Genomic DNA, 23,282 nt, shown 5'->3' with positions numbered 1-23,282 from the left:
AAACGATTTTTAACAAATAAAATATTAAAAAAGACAATGAGCATAGTCTGTAATAATTTGATTCTATCCATTTACCTTGACAGTAATCGATATTTTATCAGAATATTGTACAGCGTTTTTGTGTTTCTTATTCTGCCCCTGAACAGTATCTGCCAACTTAATTATAAACAATTCTAAGGCCCTGTCTAACCAGACATCCAAAAGTCAACCAACAAAATGCAACCATTAAGATGTTAAGGATGCAAGGTAAACAATGACAGGGAGACTGCTACAAGTACAAGAAATGTTATTGTAATTGCGTATCGGGAGCATATCCCTACCAAATATACAATTAAGAGTAGAATTTATTAACAAGTACTAAGTACTATTGCATCAATTACACGTAGTTTATACATGGTGATAAATATGGCTTATTTGATTAGGGAAATCTGACTTCATTTGGATAAAAGTATAACACATATTTTAAATGTATTAATTGTATAGATTGTGAACCAGTAGACAGGACCAGAAACAATACCATAGTACCTCTGTCGAAGTAACTAACGTCTTTTTAATGTTAAAACATTTGCAACAACTTTTTTTGAGATACTGAAGTCTAATTAAGTCACAAACTTAAATAGGTATTGAAACTTGTTATTTATTAATTAAGTTCATTAGCCATCCAGTTTGGGTCAGTGTCTTCAGAAGTATGGTGCTTGAAATGTCAAACTTGAGACCTCTTTTTAAATACAATGGGTCCTTGGAAATAAACAGTTCTTATAAAACCAAGGTCAAGTTTTATGACCAGCGAATATGGACAGACTTTTTCTTTAAGTAACTAGACAATTGTTTCTTTGACCTCTACGATACTTACACAGAAGATGATTCACTATCACATCTAGGTCCAGTTTGGTAGCCAGTCAAGTGACTAAATGTTATGGCCCAATAATTAGTAAGATTTGCGAAAATCGAGGGTGTCCTACCAATAACCAGTGTTGTTTTTCCTTGAAACTCAAGATATTTATAGAGAATGTATTTTACTACATATATAACAACTAGGCCAAGTTCAATAACCAGCAAGTCCAGACCAGTATCTTCAGAGTTATTGCCATTTACTGAGACAATGTTTCGAAATTTGGCAGTGTCCACTCAGTAACTTGAGTATATTTCTCTTTTCTCATCCATTATATTATACAAAAGATATTTCACGATAAAATCTAGGTCAAGTTTAATATCAATGCAGCTTGTTCTGACTACTAACTTGATAGCTGAATGTTTTATGTTCCATTTGCAAATATAACCACTAAAGTGAATATTAAGCTTTCTTTGCTGCGACGAGAGTATCATGTTGCTCGGCATTCTTGGTAAAACGATACGAACCGTAAAAGGTCCGCGAAAGCTAGAAAACATGTATATATTGCTCACAGGACGTAGCCGAACAGGGAATATGATGTTCAAACGAAGAATTCCATATGTACAGTAAATAATTAATTACATGTAATCCGGCTGTAAAATTACATTTTAAACAAAAATAACGTATGTTTATATAAAGGATACACGAACATATGCACCACTGTTAGCCATACCGTACAATGTATCAAAATCGGATGTGCGTAGTATGAGAGCAATTAGTAAACTCATAAAAGTGGCATAAATGAAGTTGATAAGAAAAGCAAAATACACAACGACAATATATCATTACATTGCTACTGTGCAATTCATTAACTGTATAGCCATCGGTAGGCCGTTGTTATTGATGATAACAAAATGGAGGACATAGAAATATCACTGAACAGTATGGCCAAAATACTTTAAAGGTTACATACGTAATAAAATATAAGGAAATGAAAAACAAGTAAAATAAGTGATTCAGCAATATGCAACTGCAAAATGAGCAAAAAACTAATTAAGCAGAAGTAACTTTCTAAGACAAAGGGGTTCCGGTGACTTCGGCCACAACTAGCCACCAAATTATAAGAAAAATGAAAATCCAAGTATAAGCCAGTTTAGTTTAAATCTTTAACTGTTAGGAAGCAGCAAAAACAATTTTGTAAACCACTTTTTGGCTCCGAAAAGTTTTGAAGATATACCTTTGATGTAGCATTTCCGAACGAAGATAGCTTAACACATGCAACGTTATGTACATAAACACAATTTTCGATCGCTCCTGCAACAGATTTCTCCAACATTCAGATGACAGAAAAGAAGACAAGTAAATCGAAAAAAAAAATCCAAATTCCAATCTACTTGTTACAACTATTTGTGGCTCAGTTTGGTATAGTAATATGTTGGGGCACATATAGATTCTCTATGGTTAAAACACATTTAATGGTGGTTAATGCTCATTATAGCGTGCCAATTTTCATTCCTAGTCACACGTACTCTTTTGTAACATTTATAGAACGGAATACAACTTTTTCAGTAACTTATATATAGATCTATATATTATTAATTATATATACAGTAATGCGTTACATGCATACAATCTTATATATAATAATTAATATATCACTTGCTTTGTATGTATCTATATGGTGGGACCGATATCCTGTCTTTTCATTCGTGTGTGATAGGTTATTAGATTTGTATCGAGAAATATGCACGAGTTCTGTGGTGGTGATATTATTCCGCGAAAGAACTCGTGCATATTTCTCGATGCTAATCTAATAACTTTTTTATCACATTCGCATCAATACTTAAAACTATTACATAAACGATATAAATTTGTTCTTTAGCCTGAGTAAAACTGAAAATATCGTCGTTTAACAATTTTGTATGTATCTATACGGTGGGACCGATATCCTGTCTTTTCATTCGTGTGTGATAGGTTATTAGATTTGTATCGAGAAATATGCACGAGTTCTGTGGTGGTAATATTGCGCGACTTTAGGAGCGCAATATTATTCCGCGAAAGAACTCGTGCATATTTCTCGATGCTAATCTAATAACTTTTTTATCACATTCGCATCAACACTTAAAACTATTACATAAACGATATAAATTTGTCTTTAGCCTGAGTAAAACTGAAAATATCGACGTCATTTCACAACTTTTATACGCGATGGCATACATGAAACTGACGTCACAAATGATGTCACCACCCGGTATGAAATTTGAACTTCGGTATGGAAAAATATTGACGTTTTACGTTCCATTTAAACTTAACGGGAGACTACTAACGAGTATGTAATGAAAATACAGATTTCTTCAAGATTTACTTAGGCTACAAGCGTAATCAGGTTTTGTGGAAAAAATATTTGTGTTTCAACTTTTTCGCAAATTTATTTTATTGCTGCTAACATGATGCTATTTGTTTCTCAGGCTCGTAAACCTCGAAATACCACTATAAACTATAATCATGTTGTCTTCCTGCTATTCAGACAGAATCAATTGGGATTTATGTTGTCTTTCTCTGTTATTGCTCATTGTTTATATCTGGCTGTAATGTATCAATGTTTGCCGTCAGTGTCTGTCTCAAAGATAAAAACATTCATCTAAATGTAAATTTCATTTTCTTTACATTCACTGGAATAAACGTGCATATAATAATTTGTATACTGCATTGTTAAGTTCGACAATGAGAGAGTAACAGTAACAAATATGACATAATTATAAGAATTTAAATCTGATCTTTGGTGTTTCGCATCTTTTCCAAGTATGTTTCAAACCAGTTATTGGAAACTGCATGACATATTGTTTTGCACACATCCGCCATGTTCTTATCCCCATAATTATTTTATGAGTAATATCCAGCCAGCTACTTTAGTATAGAATATGTGTAGTTGTCTTTTATGGTGTTGTTGTTGTTGTTGTTTTGTTGTTGTTTTTTTTTTATGGTGGTGTGGGGGGGGGGGGGGGGGGGGGGGGTTGTTGATTCTAAGATTGAAGCATCATTAACAGATCTTATACTAACTAGTACATTCTTCTAGATTCTGGTGTTGCATAGATTTTTATACTACTTTTCATATACTGTTTATGTTTAAGCATTAGTTTGTTATGATGCGTTATTCTAATTGGTGTCCTATGTTATATACGATGGATAGAATTTTCAAGAACCGCATGTTAAACTGGTTATAGCCAAATATATCATCCTCGTTAAAGGAAGTTGTCCAAAGAATGCCAAAATACTTAACGACAACTTAACGTTTTAACATGGAAGTTGCTGATCCATTACCTTGGTATTATTAGCTTTTCATCAACAGCATTGGTTAATGGAAATAACCATACACATTTTGCAAAAATTTCTCTTTAGTTTCACATCATATATATTTCGATATTTGAATGAAATATGTTTATGTCTAATTTTTATAATGCTGATACATATTCTTGATCCTCTTTTGGTAAGATGTTGTTTTAAATCTTCTTTTGTTGGTTAGAGAGAGTAACTAGCAAGCTCTCATAATTTAGATATAAAGCAGATCAATAGCTGGACGTAAAAAAGGAATGATTTCCAGCTTTAAGAAACACTTGTTCTCCTCGTTTGTCGTGACATTAAACAATTAATGTAGTGTGATAAAGTGGCACATTTAGTAGCTGTTTTACAAATCGTACAAAATTAGTGCTTTTGTTTAAAAATTCTAAACATATTTGATATGTAAACGTGGATTATTTTATGACTAGAGACATTCCATATTGATAGTATTATTTAAAATCATTTATTACGTATTCAGTTACGACCAAGAACATGTGGACTTAATTATGGTATATAAATATTGTGCACGCAAAATGTACAATTGATTAACATCGACTAAATATATGAACATTTTTTGAATATTTAGAAATAATCATCTTACTCTGTCGGTGAGATATTTCGAGTGTAAAATATAGCATCTAAACAGATGATCGAAATAGATTACTTATATACCTGTAATTAGTGCGATATACTGCTGCTGATTGCACGCAGTATATTCATTGTTATTTTAAAAACAGCAAATTGGATACGTACGTGTCCGTGTGCTGGAGAAACAACGACACAGTTGAGTGAAGAACTATTCTTGACATTTGGTGATCTGTACAAGTTTTCGGTACTAAAAAAAGCTCTAGTCGTAACCATTTCTAAAGGTCTTGTTGTTAAGCCGTGCTTCAAATTGTTTAGAAAAACGAAAATAAAATATATCCCTCTGGATGCATTTTTAACATAAACGAAGTATTTATCAGCACATTAACAGTTCATTAACAATTAAGCGTGAATGTAACCGGGTTTGCTAAAAGCGTTCTACAGAGAGAAAAAATGGATATTAAATCAGTGATTAAAACAAGGACGGATGATACTTTCAAAGGTTTACATATATCATATGATAATATAGAGAAAATGTCAGACAAACGAATAAAACCGACAATTCAGAGATGTGCAACTACTGATTCAGTCACTATAGAGGGTCCGGAACTACCCAACTCCGATGCTTACTTTGTGGGAAGAATAAGAAAGTCGGTTTCCATGGATTCCGGAGAGGCAGAAGTTGTCAAGAAGTCTTTGACTGCATCCACTGGATCGTTAATACGCCGTTCTGTTCGGGTAGGTGTCGTGTCTACATCATATGGAGATTTTATTGTTATAATATGCAAATGTATTTCAGCTGCCAACAATGTCTTTACTTTGTCTTCTAGAATGTAACATACTACATATATAGTTCAACTGGGCTCAACAGCCTCACGTGAAATGTATTGTATGCATTCAAGGCGACGATAATATATAGTAAATATGGCATATGCGTCCATTTCTATAATAATAAAATTAAATCTAAGATCAATTGTTAATAAAATGGATATAATCAGTATTCCTTTGCTTTCCAGAGACGAACTAGCAAACGTTTAGGTAAACCAGAACCGGAATTCGGACATGATACGGTAACGTACGAGAAAATTCAAGAACGGGTATTACAAGAACGTGCAGTGACAAACGCTATAGACGCTTTACAGGAACGCTGGAGAATGTTAATGTTTATGTATGACGACTGTGTTGAACTAAATGAGAAAAGAAAAGAACGAAAATTGAGAAAACTCTGTGTACGAAGACAATTCGAACTACTAACAATTGTAATCGTGTTCTTGCTAATATGTTTACCGATAATACTGGTCTTAGTTCTAATAACTAGATAACTTACTATACTGTATACAACTGTATAAAAGTCTTCTGCTTTTATGCTTCTACTTAAATTTTGCTGACTGTATTTATTTAGCAATATATTTTTTTCATTTTTTGCAAATATTGTTCTAGCAGAATGATGTTAATGGAAATATGACTTGACGCAGATACGTAGCCTCTTTAGTTCAAACTGTCTCTTAAATAAATTGTCAACCTGTTGATGTTTAAAACATCTATACGTAAATGCAATATGCACATGAGGCTGTCAATATAAACAGCTATATTTTTTAAATAGTTTACATTTATTGATATTGGTACTTGATGAACACATTTCTATTACTTTTAATAAATCTTTTTACCCCCCTTTAATGGACCTGACTTCCTAAGGTCGTTCAATGACTTTCTGTCTAATCATCAACATTTCCTAAAATTTCTCTATTGATAATTGCTTATTATTATTTATACAATTTTGTAAAAAGTTGTTTTTTTTATTCCACATCATTTATGCGCTAAATTTACATTTGATTTTGTATCAAAATGTCTACGTTATCTAGATACACAGTCATTGCTATTCATTCATGAAAACTCGGCATAATTGAAGCCATCTATTGATTATCACGATTCCTATTCAATCCATTTAAACTTTGACAAGGCATGCAGTCATTTGAATGATTCAATTATTTTAAATTAAACTGGATTAACCCTGCTGCTATTGATTTCGAACCACAAGTTGTGTGATGTGCTCTAGTTTTGTAGAGATATTATTACATTTCAGACATTCTGTAATCCTCGACTGCCAGGTGATATGTTTTACGAACATACAAAAGTGAAATATAGGGAAGTCATAACATTTAAATTTTACTGAAAGTCCATCGCTTATGTTGATATCTAAACATAAAATATGTACATTCCCTGGACAAATTCTCGAAACAAAATATCAACAACGACATAATGTCCAATATACTTGTATAACATATATTTAAACGTCTGTATTGTTTAACGTTGTTAACGGAAAGATGATAGATGGACAACGTTACAATAATTACAAATACGGTGATTGTTCCTTGGCAGCAATAGTTTACATTGACTTAGTTATTGGATAGATGGCAAAATTTAATCTAACTTGAATAGTTACTGCCTAATTATACAGCCAAAATAACTAGATTTATACTCTATGAAGAGTGTAAAGACTACATAGAATGTTATAATCTTTCCTCGTTTACACACTTTACAACATGAAATGGATAACTATTTTCTACAGATTTTCTACTTACTTCTGCTTCGATGTTATTGAAATAGTCATGCATATTCTTATATTAGTTAAAGAGAGGCAATGTTTGTATCTTTTTACAGATTGTATTGTCTATATGTTTGTTTCTCTTCAATATCAATACGCCGTTCCACCAGATAAAAGAGAAAACATGAATTGTTGGCTTTCCTCTCTATATCTACACAGATTTTTGGTCGACTGTAAAACTACAGCAGAGTGACTGGATTCTTCAGATAATTTCTGGAATAATTTCCAGCACTATTGTGTACACTTAATCCCAGACAATTTCCAGTTTCCTACATTCACAAATCATATTACATGTATCCCCTTGGGCTGCAATAACTGCACGACAACCAGCTCTCATTGACATGATATAACATTTTAAATATGCTGAGGAATGGCATTCCATGCCTGTATAACAATGCCATCAGACTATCTTAGTTTGCACTTCAACAAGTTTCGCACGTGTTCGATCGGGCTTAGGTCTGGACTTTTTGCAAGCCATGACAGAACTCGAATGTTGTAAGTCGCCGTCTGAGTCCCCGTCGGCGGTCTGCTACACTTCCGGACTGGTTTAACTTAACTTTTCACATAGGCTTTGGATGGTGAATATCCTCCTGTGACCTGAAAAGAAAGTGGTAAGCCACGAAAAAGTGATACAGAAAAAAAAATCGTTTTATTAATTTCAAAGTGAGTTCATCATTTATTTCCACAAAATTACTTGTCACCTGTCTGACAGGAGTGACTGCTACAATGGCACGGCCTCACACTTCGATTGACATTCTCGCCACGTCTTTTCGCTTAACTATCGTTACGAATTGCATGTAGGAAAAATGGAACGCACGAGTTTCACGTGCCAAAAAGGTTGAAATGACCACTCCATAATGACCGACTGCTTTCAAGAAAGCTTTATTAATTTGAGGTACAGTGAGCGATCAAGGACATAGATAGAAATAATTTTGCAAATTTTTATGTCATAATCATTTAATTTTGAAATAAAAAAAAAGACTTTTAGGGGTGATCAATTAGAAACACTGTTCAGTGTATACAAGTTTTTATTACAAGTTTATTATATTTCATTCCATTAGGCTAAGAAGCCCATGAGGAAAAACATTGCATGGCAGTAATATGACGAACAGTGATATTAACAAATAATATTGAAACTTAATGACAAATGTTCTAAATAGCCGGAGAAGGTTACCTGTAATTTTGCTAAATATGCAATCAATATACATCTGTCTGTTCGCAGCTTTGTCTGTTTTACCAGTTACAAATTTAGTTTCAAATGATGTCATAATTTTTAATAATTACTATCAAACCCGGCGTCTTATGTAGTAAAATGTTTAATGATTTATACCAAAAACAAATATCAAAATGTAAAATCTACTGTGAGGATAATAGTATTTTACTAAGCATCAGTGGGAAATATTTGTCAAAAATGTTAAGAAAAGGTCTTGAAAGCTCGTTAGTTTTAATACACCAGACTTAAACATAATAAAAGTATTACGTGTCAGCTTTATCATAAAACTTCTGTTTAATTTATTGATATACAGTGAAAACGCTGTTTACCAGTTCTTTTAATAATGCTTTAGAATGTAGGGATAATACATGTTTTTGTTTGCATATTAACGTCTGCAGAAGCCCGCGGGATTGTTTGTGACCGAGACCGAACGTCTGCAGAAGTCTGCGGGATTGCTTGTGACCGAGACCGAAGGTCCGAAGGTCGAGGTCACAAACATATCCCAAGGGCTTCTGCAGACGTTAATACACAAAAAAACGTGTATTGTCGCTATTCTTGCATAAAAAAAAACATTACACGACGACTAAATGCATTGTTTTCATATGTGATGATTTTACGATTCCGGTACATTTTTAGCTCACCTGTCACATAGTGACAAGGTGAGCTTTTGTGATCACCCTTCGTCCGTCGTCAGTCCGTCCGTCCGTCCGTGCCCGCGAAATGATGGTTAAGTGACTTCATAACGGTACTTTCTCTTTGATGTCATTCATTCCGTTCTGTTTATGTGACCTTTTTCTTTTTATGTGACTGTTAGAACAACAGAGAGAACAATGGGGGTGTCACATAAATACCGTTTCGTTAGAATCTCCGTCCGTGCGTCCGTCCGTCAACAATTTCTTGTCTGCACGATAGTGGTTTCTTTTATGATTTTATTTTAACCAAGATTGCACACAACTTGTATCACCATAAGATCTCTGTTCCTTTCTTGAACTGGCCAGATCCCATTATGGGTTCCAGAGTTATGGCCCCTGAAAAGGCCAAAATCAGCTATTTTGACCTTGTCTGCACAATAGCAGCTTTATTATTGATTTGATTTTTACCAAACTGGCACACAACTTGTATCACCATAAGATCTTGATTTCTTTCTTGAACTGGCCAGATTCTGTTATGGGTTCCGGAGTTATGGCCCCTGAAAGGGCCAGAATTAGCTATTTTGACCTTGTCTGCACAATAGCAGCTTCATTTATGATTTTATTTTACCCAAATTTCCACACAACTTGTATCACTATAAGATCTTGGTTCCGTTCTTGAACTGGCTAGATTCCTTAAGGGTTCCAAAGTTATGGCCCCAGAAAGGGCCAGAATTAGCTATTTTGACCTTGTCTGCACAATAGCAGCTGCATTTATGATTTGAATTTAATCAAACTTGCACAAAACTTGTGTTGCCATAAGATCTCAGTTCCTTTGTTGAACCGGCCAGATCCCGTAATGGGTTCCAGAGTTATGGCCCCTGAAAGGGCCAAAATTAGCTATTTTGACCTTGTCTTCACAATAACAACTTCATTTATGATTTGATTTTAACCAAACTTGCACACAACTTGTATCACCACAAGATCTTGGTTCTTTTCTTGAACTGGCCAGATTCCGTTATGGGTTCTAGAGTTATGGCCCCTTAAATGTCCAAAATTGGCTATTTTGGCTTTTGCAGCCATATAGAGACTTCATTTATGGTTTTATTTGATACAAACTTCCAAAATATCTTCAACAACAATAAATCTTGGATTCCATGACAAATCAGATCCAATCGTAGGTTCCAGAGTTATTTTATATCTGATTACCTCCCCTGATTGTAGTCAAAATGGATTTATATCAGTAAGTACTTATAGGACTTATTTGAAATTTCATTATTGTCATTAGTTGGACTGAGCCAATCAGGGTAGATAACTATGGACTGATTTTATGTCAAATTACCTCCCTTTATTTCAAATTAAAATGGGTATATCTCTGTAACTAATGAAGATACTGATCTGAAATTTCATTTATGTCAACAGATTTATTTGGCAGATCCTTCTTTTGTTCACTTACAATAATTTTCTTTTTAATTACTTCCCTTTTACGTTACTATAAATAGCTTATTTTTAGTAACTTTTTTATTATTGGCCGTAGGGAAAAACCGGGACCACTTTTCTGTGGTACAACATGGACGATACCTCAAATTTTTAGGTGTATTTTGACATACCTGTATCTTGTAAGAATTTTTTTTTCTTTTTGGTTAAATTTCTTTCCTTTGTTGTTCCTGTCCTTTGGACTTAGATATTTTTTCTGAGGACCTTCTTGTCCTCAAGTGCAATGATAACAGGTGAGCGATATAGGGCCATCATGGCCCTCTTGTATCTGATTACCTCCCCTGATTGTAATCAAAATGGATTTATATCAGTAAGTACTTATAGGACTTATTTGAAATTTCATTATTGTCATTAGTTGGACTGAGACAATCAGGGTAGATAACTATGGACTGATTTTATGTCAAATTAGCTCCCTTTATTTCAAATTAAAATGGGTATATCTCCATAACTTATGAAGATACTGATCTGAAATTTCATTTATGTCAACAGATTTATTTGGCAGATCCTTCTTTTGTTCACTTACAATAATTTTCTTTTTAATTACTTCCCTTTTACGTTACTATAAATAGCTTATTTTTAGTAACCTTTTTATTATTGGCCGTAGGGAAAAACCGAGACCACTTTTCTGTGGTACAACATGGACGGTACCTCCAATTTTAGGTGTATATGACATATCTATACCTTGTAAGATTTTTTTTTCTTTTTGGTTAAATTTCTTCCCTTTGTTGTTCCTGTCCTTTCGACTTAGATATTTTTTCTGAGGACCTTCTTGTCCTCAAGTGCAATGATAACAGGTGAGCGATATAGGGCCATCATGGCCCTCTTGTTTAATTACCATTCTGTTGTTCTTGAAAACGGTAAACATGTTTTAAATATCCATAACCAGGGCCCAGAAATCAACAACATTACTAAAAGCACGTACTGATGATTTTTAAACGATTTTTTAGCTCTCGTTATTACAAACATGAAATTTGAAATTGTTCTTATAACTTCAACATCTGGTAAACAGGAGCACAATTTCAAGAATAATAACTTTACATTCGAGTTATTTTGAGTACGGACATATTTGGAGTACGGATGAGTACGAACGAAGTGTCAAGCTTTCAAGCTGTTTATATAAATTCTTCTAGAAATTAGATAAAAACATACCGACAGATACTTACCAAAATCATAAATATGATTCCTAAAAACAAACAATCGCACAAGTTACACGTGATTCTTAAACATTTACGGTTGTCTACAAAAACTGAAACGACGTTGAGTTCTAAAAGGGAAGTAAACAAGGGAAGAAGCGAGAACGAACATTGTTGGGACAGCGCATATGGCGTTGATAACTGATACAGCAAAACATTCTATATGGTTTATATTGCATCATTTATGCTACAAGAACAGGCTTTTATGAAAGAAACAAGACGCAGATAACAGATGTCAATCTGCGTAGAAATACATATACGTCCCCGGGAAAGCATTTCAAAAATAAAAATCGTGTATTAACAGCACGTGAATAGCCTTGTTTGCACACGATTTTCTCCTGTTAATACATGGGCGGGTCAAGTGAAAAAAGTAGTTCTATGCAAAAATACACTTTGATTCAATATGTATCGCTTGGTGAATTCAAACTGCATACGGAATGTTAATTAGGTAAAATCAGGCTAGATGCAATCTACTTGTGTTTGTTTACCTTAATTGTTATAAGTATTGAATTTCTGAAACAATCGGACATTGTTGGCGTGCTATAAACAGTATATCAATCAAATATTGACTACTTTATACCCCAGTCACACATACGACGCGGATAGCTGCGTCTAGCCACGGATAGAAACGTAGTAATCCGTATCGAAACGTATCGATCCGTACCTGGGCCGTACCTTAAAGTAGTAACCCGTATCAGTTCGTACCAATCCGTACGGCTCAGGTACGGATCGGTACGAATTACTACGTTTCTGTCCGTAGCTAAACGTAGCTATCCGCGCCGTATGTGTGACTGTGGTATTAGTATAACTATATAACAGTGATTTAAGTGACTCGTTTCTACCATATCGTACTGTCGACAAAACGATTAATCTTTTTGTCGTTTTGGCACCCCGGCCAGCACTAGGACCTGACAAAAGTAAGGCGACGACACGACAACTTTTTCTGTCGTCTTAGGGCCCTATTTTGTAGTATTCTCGTGCCTGCGGAGGCATCATGTTACGATAAAGTACCATTGTGAGATTTTTTGAGCAGGCGTGACACGAGGTGGCGTCAATTTTTCCAGATGTGTGCGCAGAAGAGCATATATTGCCCGTTAAGTGTCAACCCTTATAACAATAGAAAATAAATTTTGCTGTTTTCCGCATTAATAAAAAATAAAAATACTACGATCTTCACGGCGCCTCGTCATCGGAACATCGTCATAGACAGTGACATAGAAATACCACATCCAAATCATTTTTTGACCATGGACGAATTTAGAATATAATATAATTTAATATGTTTATTTACCGCAGTATCTCTGCTTAAATGTTCTTCTTCTTAAAGTTCCGCAAGGTTTTAATTTTATGAGTAAGCATAATTACATGTTTAGAAAAACGCTACAGTCAATTTTACATATGAACTTATACGACCATAGTGATAAAGAGAGGTAATAAAAACAATGGATTCAACAATATTTTCAACTGTGTGAGTCAAATATTTAAACTTTTGAAATATGTATGAGACATCAATTATTATAATAGATTTTAACAAGAAATATATATATTTTATATGCATAACCAAAAATGAAATAGCCGTATTATACAAAAAGTATCTATGACCCTTTAAGAACTTTTCTATACTGCAGTATTCTTAAAATTTTCTACAAGCAAGAAATTTCCACACTGTAAACAATGCCTATTTCCTAAGAACAAAATGTTTCTAAGTTAATTGGATGTGTGCAATTTTCAGCGGAGCTAATGCATGCGTACTGACGTACGTCTCAACCAGTGTTCATATAGAAAAAAATACACAAAATTCTTTACACAGTTTGGTTTTTATTTATGGTTGAATGTAAGTCCATATTAATTAAAAGGTTACGTAGATTTTTAGCACACTTAATCCACTTTTTGAATGTGTAACATCAAAAGAAATGGAAAATCTTTGGACTGACCTAGCATTAATAAACGATTGTGCAAATAAAATATAGATATATACAAAATAGAAGTAAAACTATAAAACTATACAACAAAACAAAATACTATGTAATTTCATTATCTGGAATCTATCAACAGGCAGAACTTAGCGCCTAAGAAATCGTTTCTCGAAGGCGCTAGCACAAGATAACATAAACGTACAGGTAAATAAGTTCGATAAAGGCGTTTCGGATAACCCATGGAATACACAAAAGTACGTACATACATTAACACTGTGCAATCTAATTGAGGATTTGAACGCGAATCTCTCATTAGCGGGCAATGAATAAATTTGTTTATGAAAGTGGAAATGTACGATGCTAGATTAAGACATCGTTGATACTTTACAATTCATTAACCGTTAAGCCTTTAGGGCACCGTCTTTGTTATGATCAATATTAAATCGGTGAAATAGGATCAGAAGTTCAAATAGTGACATCCTTTATATGGATCTACGACCTAAATAAACTTGTATATGGAAACATAAAAAATGACAGATACGCCTGTAAAACAGATTCAGAACTGCGCATCTCCGGACTCAGTTACTATAGTGACACCGGGACTACCCAACCACGATGCCGGAAGTACAACAGAGCCTTCAGAAAATAGCTTCAAGTCAGTTTCAAAAGATTCTGGAGAAACCGAAGTTGTTAAAAAATCTTCGATCTCAAGTTCAGGGTCATTCAAACGCCGGTCTATTCGGGTAAGAATTTATTTAATATTTTTGTCTTCTAGAATGGGCACTTTAAACTAATGATTTTTATATCATCTGATCTAGAGAACTCACACGTGGTTACTTTCTTCTCAGTATTTTCTGTTTTGTTTTTATTTTGTGAAATTTCTTTTGACGTATAGTACATCACAATTGTTGAAATACAACGATGCATTTAGCCAGCACTCTATGTTTTTACTTTCAACTAAATATTGTATATGTATTTAATGTAACATTGCTATATACCTGCATATCACAGACGAAGCGCTGTTATGAGAAATGTTTAACAGGTGTTGCAGTAACATGATAAACAAATCTGTACTGTTCAAGAACCACTCGCGTTTTCCTGGCACTGCGCCTGTGTAGAACTATCGGAAGAAACAAATATTTTCTACATATAAACATTAGTTACATACATACGTAAACACCCAGTTGCCGAACTCATGTCCATTAATAATTTCGTGAGTTTACAAAACTTCATGCAGTTTTTAGATTTATGGAGTATAAAGATTATAATACTATGTGCATTACAATCTGATTGTGCAAAATAGAATTTCGTTAAAATTTTGTTTATATTTGCATATTTTTTCAAATGGCTCTTACGACCATTTTCTAGCATTCAAAATCAAAGTCCGTTGTATTACTTCTCTATAAATTGTTTTCAAACTGATATTTAAATATGCAATCTAAATAGACTAAGACACAGTGGTAGCTGTAATGATACAACTGGCCTTTATTCCACTGAAAGAAAATGAACTTTATTTTATATTAAATCAGTCAGTTCAGATCCATATTAGTATACTGTCTTGATTTTCACTCCGTCAAAGACCTGTTTTCCAGAAAAACATCTGCTTCGGAAAGAAAATGACGTGTTGAATATTATGCAATGAAATGAGCAAACTGTAGTCAGGTACACACATATTGCCGAATTACAGAAATTGGTCTTAGTAAACAACAAAATTATGCAAATATATGCATGGCAAGTGTCGTATTATATGTACACCTCCGCACTTTAAAAACGCACCACTTAATAAATACACAAATTACACTTTCTGAGTGGACCAATTTATTCATTCTTGTATTACATAGTAATCTTAATATCTCTTCCATAAGATGTGCAAAAATGAAAAAGATCTATAAATAAAACCTACTTATTTAAGATGTTTATATCTGGTACCCCTCAGTTTCAAAATTCACAAAATAGAATTTTGAGATTTTTTATTACTTATTTCACGCATAAAGTCTTCCAATATTAATTTAAATGATAACAAATGTCTTTTTTCCAATACACTAGTCGCTTGTCGCTTAATTAAAATTATATTTATTCAAAACCACTCATCCATGACTTATTATACACAGGTAAGACGTTTAGCACGTTTTGCATGTGCACTGTACATGTGAGTTGTCAAATAATATAAAATTGATAAATTCGTGATCTCTAATAAAAACGTAACTATGAGATCAACAATTGTTTCATTTTGTATAAATAACAAGTTCACAATATGCCCCGACTTCCGGATAATATTCCCCAAGCTAGGATTAGCAACATAGTTACTTCAATGAGGAGAAAATGCGTTGCCTGCGTGGCAGCTCTCGGAGGATATACTAGATACTGACATACTGGTCGTCTGTGAATTTTGACTTGGAGGGTGGTGTTGTTTAATAGGATGAAATGAACAGTTTTTGTTAACCGATTTTTGTTAAATTTTCCTTGTTTGTGTACCAGATAATGAATATATGTAATCACATAAAAATAATGGAATTGTCATATAAAATAAAATTTTATGACCCATTTTCTGAGTGGTGCGTTTTTAAAGTGCGGAGGTGTATGAAAAACATTTCGTAAGTAATGTCCTCATGCCACACCCACTCAACTCACCTGTCCCTGACTTACGCATGAATATGCTAAAAATGAAAAACAAATGATCTATTTATTGCAGGCTTATTTTGACCTCACAGCGGAACATATTTTTGACAAAATTACTGCTGTTACGCCTGCAATGCTGCTTTTTAAACTCAAAACACATTTCTTTTAAATGACAATGGTTGCCTACATGTCCTTAGAGACAACCTTAATTGCTTCGAGTCTCACATTGAATCAAAATTATTTAATATAACTAGACTGAAATTTATAAAACATATTCTCTTTATGTATACGTTAATCAACATATACCATATTAATCAAGAAACAATAATAAAAATGAATGAAATGTCACGATTTGTTTTTCTTTTCAGAGACGATCTAGCAAGCGTTTAAGCAAACCCGAACCTGAGTTTGGACATGACACCAAAACGTACGAGAAAATTCAAGAACGGGTTTTACAAGAACGTGCAGTGACGAACGCCATAGACGCTTTACAGGAACGCTGGAGAATGATAATGTTTATGTATGACGACTGTGTTGAACTGAATGAGCAAAGAAGAGAACTAAAATTGAGAAAACTCTGTGTACAAAGACAGTTTGAACTAATTTTGATTATATCGATATTCATGCTAATATGTATACCTATATCAGTGGTCATTGTTTTAATAAATAGATAGCAAAGCCAATTTAAACGTCTTATATTACAATTTAATCTTATACTCTTAGATTAGCAATACCACTGCAAATCCAATGTCGGCATGCATGCTACAAAAATGTAATTTACGGAGGTACATTTTGCCATATGAGCCGCAATTTACTTGTTTTATTGAAGGTTGTTAAAAAGTTTTTCTTTACTGAACTTTTAAAAAGATTTATAAGGTTATTAGATGGGAATTGTCACCTGCTTGTTCGTTTTATGTATAATTTATGAAGACTGGCTACTTAATGTATCGTAAACTGTTTTAATGTTATTGAAGTAAACCCCAATATTTAGCCTATAAAATATATAGTTTCACTTATTTCGATAGAACCTTGGGTATGTTCAACAGTATCATGTATTTTATTATGAATTTATGTCAGCACATTTCATACGTAACCAGTAAAAAGAAAACTTATTCGTTCGAAATATGACCGTTAGTACATGTATGATCATAATATTTAATGTAGCTCTTACTTGCGCATTTATCATTTGTAGAGAACGTGTAAATTCTACCATAAATATATTGCTTGCGCATTTATCATTTGGAGAGAACGTGTAAATTCTACCATAAATATATTGCTTGCACATTTATCATTTGGAGAGAACGTGTAAATTCTACCATAAATATATTGCTTGCGCATTTATCATTTGGAGAGAACGTGTAAATTCTACCATAAATATATTGCTGGCGCATTTATCATTTGGAGAGAACGTGTAAATTCAGTCACAGATATGTAGCTTTGTGCATTTATCGTTTGCAGAGAACGTGTAAATTCTACCATAAATATATTGCTTGCGCATTTATTATTTGGAGAGAACGTGTAAATTCAGTCACAGATATGTAGCTGTGTAAATTCAGTCACAGATATGTAGCTTTGTGCATTTATCGTTTACAGAGAACGTGTAAATTCAGCCACAGATATGTAACTTTGTGCATTTATCGTTTGCAGAGAACATGTAAATTCTACCATAAATATATTGCTTGCGCATTTATTATTTGGAGAGAACGTGTAAATTCAGTCACAGATATGTAGCTTTATGCATTTATCGTTTGCAGAGAACGTGTAAATTCAGCCACAGATATGTAGCTTTGTGCATTTATCGTTTGCAGAGAACGTGTAAATTCAGCCAGATATATTGCTTGTGCATTCTCAATTGTAGAGAACATGTATTTTCAGTCGCAGATATACTGATTGTCATTTGTACAGAATGTGTAGCTTCTGCCATGACTATATTGCTTGCGCATTTTGTAGAGAACGTGCAAATTCAACCGCTTTACACAGTGCTCAAATGAAATTTAAAAAAATGCAAAACTATCACGTTATGCCTTATGATTTCCTTCTTAGTATGAAGTGCTACATTTAAAGAAATGAATGCTATTTTGTGCGGTTATACGGGTATAAACAACTTTGGGACGTCTTGCAAATCCATGAATAATGCTAGGATGATTTGCAAGAGGTCCCAAGTTTGTTCACACCAGTATAAATGCACAAAAACTAGCGTTCAATTTACATATTTACATTTTTACAGCAGCTTGCTACAAAAAATAATTGGATTTTTTCCATGAGAACCAGAAAATCAAAATATATGTGAGCCGTGCCATGAGAAAACCAACATAGTGGGTTTGCGACCAGCATGGATCCAGACCAGCCTGCGCATCCGCGCAGTCTGGTCAGGATCAATGCTGTTCGCTTTCAAAGTCTATTGCAATTAGAGAAACTGTTAGCGAACAGCATGGAACCTGACCAGACTGCGCGGATGCGCAGGCTGGTCTGGATCCATGCTGGTCGCAAAGCCACTATGTTGGTTTTCTCATGGCACGGCTCATGTCAAGATATCGATCTTTTAAACATGTAAATAGAACAGCCAAAAGGAAGCGACCACGATCATTTGTTATTCGCCTTCCAATAAAAATACAGTTCCTGGTTTTAATTTGAAATATTGTTAAATCCAGTGAAAAATCATACAGATTTGTCGATTCAAGTTTGATCGTTATCGTCAGATAAAAATAGTTTTAACTATAATTTACTGTTCCTTTTAAAATATTGGCGTCAATATTTTTTAAGAATTTTTGAATGAAGCCATTTTGTACATAACGTCAGACTGCGCCCGTAATCTCGCGGAAAAGGCAATCCTTGATATCGCTTAGCCTATGTTGTTTACACGAAGATAAAAGCTACTTTCTTTCCATACAAATTATAAAGTGAATGTAAATATTCTATGATGACATATATGTTCAGTCATTATAGTTTTCAGTTAATTTCAGTTCAACATGGTTCTGAAGAATGTTTCTCAACCCGATTTATTTTCCTATTAAACAAAGAAGACTGAAACTGCGTGTTATTATGCAACAAAATTATTTTGTACCCCACAAGTACTACATCATAGTGTCAAACGCCATGGCGGCGCGCTGGAAAAGATCAGTAACAAAAAAATATTTGATGGACGTCGTCAAGGATGTGGATAATAATTCTTGATATCGCGTCAGAATTGAAATAAAAATATATTTCAAACAATGATTTTGTCTTGGATAAAATCATTGTCGTTTAAATGTGTATTATAATATCACTCGGACTGAGCTCTCGTGATATAATTCCTTCACATCTGAACTCCAAACAATGATTTTATTCAACGCCAAATCATTATTTAAGATATATCATTTCTTGAGCAGCGGTCATTTGACTGGCTTTCTTCTAATACGCAGTAACTTACAACTTCCCCAGATGAAAAATGTATCGAAAAGTCCGTTAAATTGTACATATTGAATATTTTTGTAGTAAAGAAGTACAGTATTTTCATTCTAAACAAAATTTCAATAATTTCAAATGCTATATAACGGTATTGTATTTTTCTTTTGATCATTTTTGAGGAAATGGAAAGCTCTATAAATAAAGGCATTCAAGCTGGCTTATGGAAGGTTGCTGGTTCTACTCAGGTGCCCGTCCGTGTTTGAATCAATACTCGGAGGGACAACTGAGGTCTTCCTCCATCATCAAGAGCTAAATAATTTCCACATGATCTAAACACTGTGACAGTCTATAATCATATTTGATTGTGTTCTATGCTTTCAGTGATCTTCTGCTAGATCAAATTAACTACATCAATTTGTAAGTGCCGCATAGCGGCTGTAAAATGTTTTCCAGAACTTGGACTCAGAGGCACCATCTGTTCTGGTCCTAGCTGGCTCACGGAAGGTCAGCGGTTATACCCCGGTGCCCACCCATGTCTGAAACAATGCTCTGAGGTGCACCTGGGATCTTCCTCTACTGTCAAAGGCTGGAAAAGTAGCCATATGAACTAAATTGTATTTGTGATACTCTTAACCCTACAAAAACAAAACGGTCTATTCTGGTCCATTCAATATTTCTAAATAAATGGGTTCCGCTAAAGCCGATGCTAGGGGACGTCATTGGTATTTCACAGATTATTACCTCTCATAAGCAAACTCAAATAATCCGAGCTCGCTATTACTTACATTCTACGCTTTCAAAGAATATTAAATATTTCAAAATATTGAAACCACTGGAATAATTAAAGGAACACCAGGAGTAGAGATGAAAAAAGTACATTTTTGTTCATGATAATTTACAGAAACTTCACATGTTTCGGAATGTTCATACTTAGCAACATTTTGTGATATTGGCTCTTATCTTGCTCATTGTAAGTGAGAACAACTGTTTGTCGGCGAAAATCAATAGCGACATTACTTTTATCGCTAAAAATCTTAAGTGGTCATGTCAGTATGCCCAGCTTATTTTCAGCTAATTGTCGTGGTACAATAGATTGTGTGCCCTATTAAACTTTTGAAGTAAATGTAAATCATTTTGAAGTAAATAAAACCATTTTACTTGAATGAATAACTACGTTGGTGCAGTTAAACAACTAAGGCATTTTCTTACGGAAAATAGAGTAGAAATTATTCTTCTTTTTTACATCTTAATTTTGTATTTGCTTTAAAGGGGGGATTTTTAAAGTAAGGTAATGATTTTACGATATGTTGGAGTATGAAAATGGTGACGCTAAAATCGCTATCACCATTAAAACGAAGGAGAAAGATCCAACAGAAATAGCCACGTTCATAAAACGATTCCTCCCCAAAGCAAACTCCTTCAGCAGTGCCTGTATGGATGTATAGACGATAGACATCTACACAAGAAATACACAGATAAAGTAAAACAAACAGGCAACAAGGAGAATACAAATAGATAACATTTACTTAGCAACACAGTGATATACCACCTTGGAACGGTCCGTGACAAAAATACCAATGCAGAGATTAAATATGTTAATTGCGCGCAAAACTGTTTGTTCTTGTAGCTTGGGAGTTTCTTCTGATTGGTATTGAAAGAAAACTGTAATACAAAGTGTCAAAGTGAGGCCAAGAACAGAATTTTCACAATATATAAAATTTTGTTTTGATTACGATAGTATTCTTTAAATTATGAAACTATAGTAATCAATTTCTGTACTTAGTTCTGATCCAAAATTTAGCTCATTGTCTTATCAGGTTTAATAAAGGATGCAATATAGACTTGGAATCTTTTTATTATTTTATATAAATGTTCTGCGAAGAAGTAACCACAATTCATCTGACGTATGAAAGAACCTGGTGCCTTTGCTTGCTGTTGTCACCAATAGATATTACCGGTTACATTGACTGATGAGAGTTGGGATATGCTTTATATTTAATTATTACATCCACACTACTTTTATATCATTCTTTCTTTTCAGTAACGTCTGCTTCATACGTGTGCCTTTATCAAGTACGGAAATATTCACTAATTTAATTTATACCAAAACACAAGATCGCAAATTCGATTAGCTGCCTTTATTTACAAGCATATGAGAAACCAACATAGTGGCTTTGCGACCAGCATGGATCAAGACCAGCCTGCGCATCCGCGCAGTCTGGTCAGGATCCATGCTGTTCGCTTTCAAAGCCTATTACAATTAGAGAAACGGTTAGTGAACAGCATGGATCCTGACCAGACTGCGCGGATGCGCAGGCTGGTCTGGATCCTTGCTGGTCACAAAGCCACTATGTTGGTTTTCTCATGGCGCGGCTCATATAATCTTTGTGTCATTTTACATCTCCAAACAGACAGAATCAATTGTTATTTCTGTTTCTTTCTCACTATATGCCAAAGAAAGATTCACTAATTTCCGGTGCTAATGCGGCATTGCTCTATTGGGAAACTTTTTTTTGTTAGTTTCAATCATTTTTTCCTGTTTCTGGACAATGGCATTGCCTTGAACATTACTATATATGTAAAAAGGAGTGTCGTTTTCTCTAAACAGAGGTTTAATAAAAGGCATTATTAATTTTCATGGATATTTTCTTTTAAGAGATTATTCAGCAAGCGACATGGTACCACAACATTTGGGTAAATCTAAGATCGTGCAGTGACAAATTATAGATGAATTACAGTAACATAGAAGATCAGTAATTCTACGTTTTTACTGTGAACTGATTTTTAGTGAGGTTCAAATTAATTATGTTTGCGTCAGTTTTATGCTTATATGTTTACCAATATCTTAATTGTTTACTAGTAAGATAGCAAATCGTATTTCCGTACACACCTAAACACAAGCTGTCCGGCTAACTTAGCCTAGCTCTTTGCGGATAGACAGTCTGGTTCTTTAAGGTACCCGGTGTATAGCACCGATACACGCGAAGACGTCTTTCCTGGGAAGAAGAAGAACCAGTACAGGCCTCTTAGTCAGGTGGGAAACACTCAAGAGCATCTCAGAAATTTCCAGTTCCTGGACCGGGATTCGAAACCCGGACCTCTGGATTGGCAGTCAAGCGTGTTACCACTAGACCACCGACCCACCTATGGTCACCTATAAACATGTGCACATCCAAAATATACACTGCTATGGAGAAAAGATTTAATGACGGGGAATATAGCAGAAAAGAAAAGAAATCTTTTATCAGTTGAATTGATAGTAAGTTAGCCAACATAAAACCGTTAGGGTTTAATGCAATGACGTTTGTATTAATTTATTTTAGCTTGATAGTGATAAAAGCTGAAATTTATTTCAATCACTCTCGTGTCCTTTTCTGGTAAAGCCCAGTTATTACGCCCCATGAGAAGGCATATTCGTCACCCAGTGGGGCTCGAAACCACGACTCCGTATTGAGCGGCGACACCTT

At 34.2% G+C, this 23,282-nt stretch overlaps 2 protein-coding genes across 2 annotated transcripts; both read left to right on the top strand.

The window, feature by feature from the left end:
- The first annotated feature begins 4,771 nt into the window (after window positions 1-4,771).
- On the top strand, window positions 4,772-6,283 carry LOC128547550 (uncharacterized). Its single transcript, XM_053520534.1, has 2 exons — window positions 4,772-5,494; window positions 5,773-6,283. The coding sequence occupies exons 1-2, from the start codon at window positions 5,210-5,212 to the stop codon at window positions 6,076-6,078; spliced, it is 591 nt and encodes a 196-aa protein (XP_053376509.1). The 5' UTR covers window positions 4,772-5,209; the 3' UTR covers window positions 6,079-6,283.
- Window positions 6,284-13,905: 7,622 nt separating this feature from the next.
- LOC128547556 (uncharacterized) lies at window positions 13,906-17,111 on the top strand. The gene is made up of 2 exons (XM_053520552.1): window positions 13,906-14,552; window positions 16,797-17,111. The coding sequence occupies exons 1-2, from the start codon at window positions 14,340-14,342 to the stop codon at window positions 17,100-17,102; spliced, it is 519 nt and encodes a 172-aa protein (XP_053376527.1). The 5' UTR covers window positions 13,906-14,339; the 3' UTR covers window positions 17,103-17,111.
- Window positions 17,112-23,282: the final 6,171 nt, after the last annotated feature.

This window comes from Mercenaria mercenaria, chromosome 1 (genome assembly GCF_021730395.1).
Source record: "Mercenaria mercenaria strain notata chromosome 1, MADL_Memer_1, whole genome shotgun sequence".
In the NCBI taxonomy this organism is placed as follows: Eukaryota; Metazoa; Mollusca; class Bivalvia; order Venerida; family Veneridae; genus Mercenaria; species Mercenaria mercenaria.
This window is presented reverse-complemented; position numbering and strand designations above follow the sequence as displayed.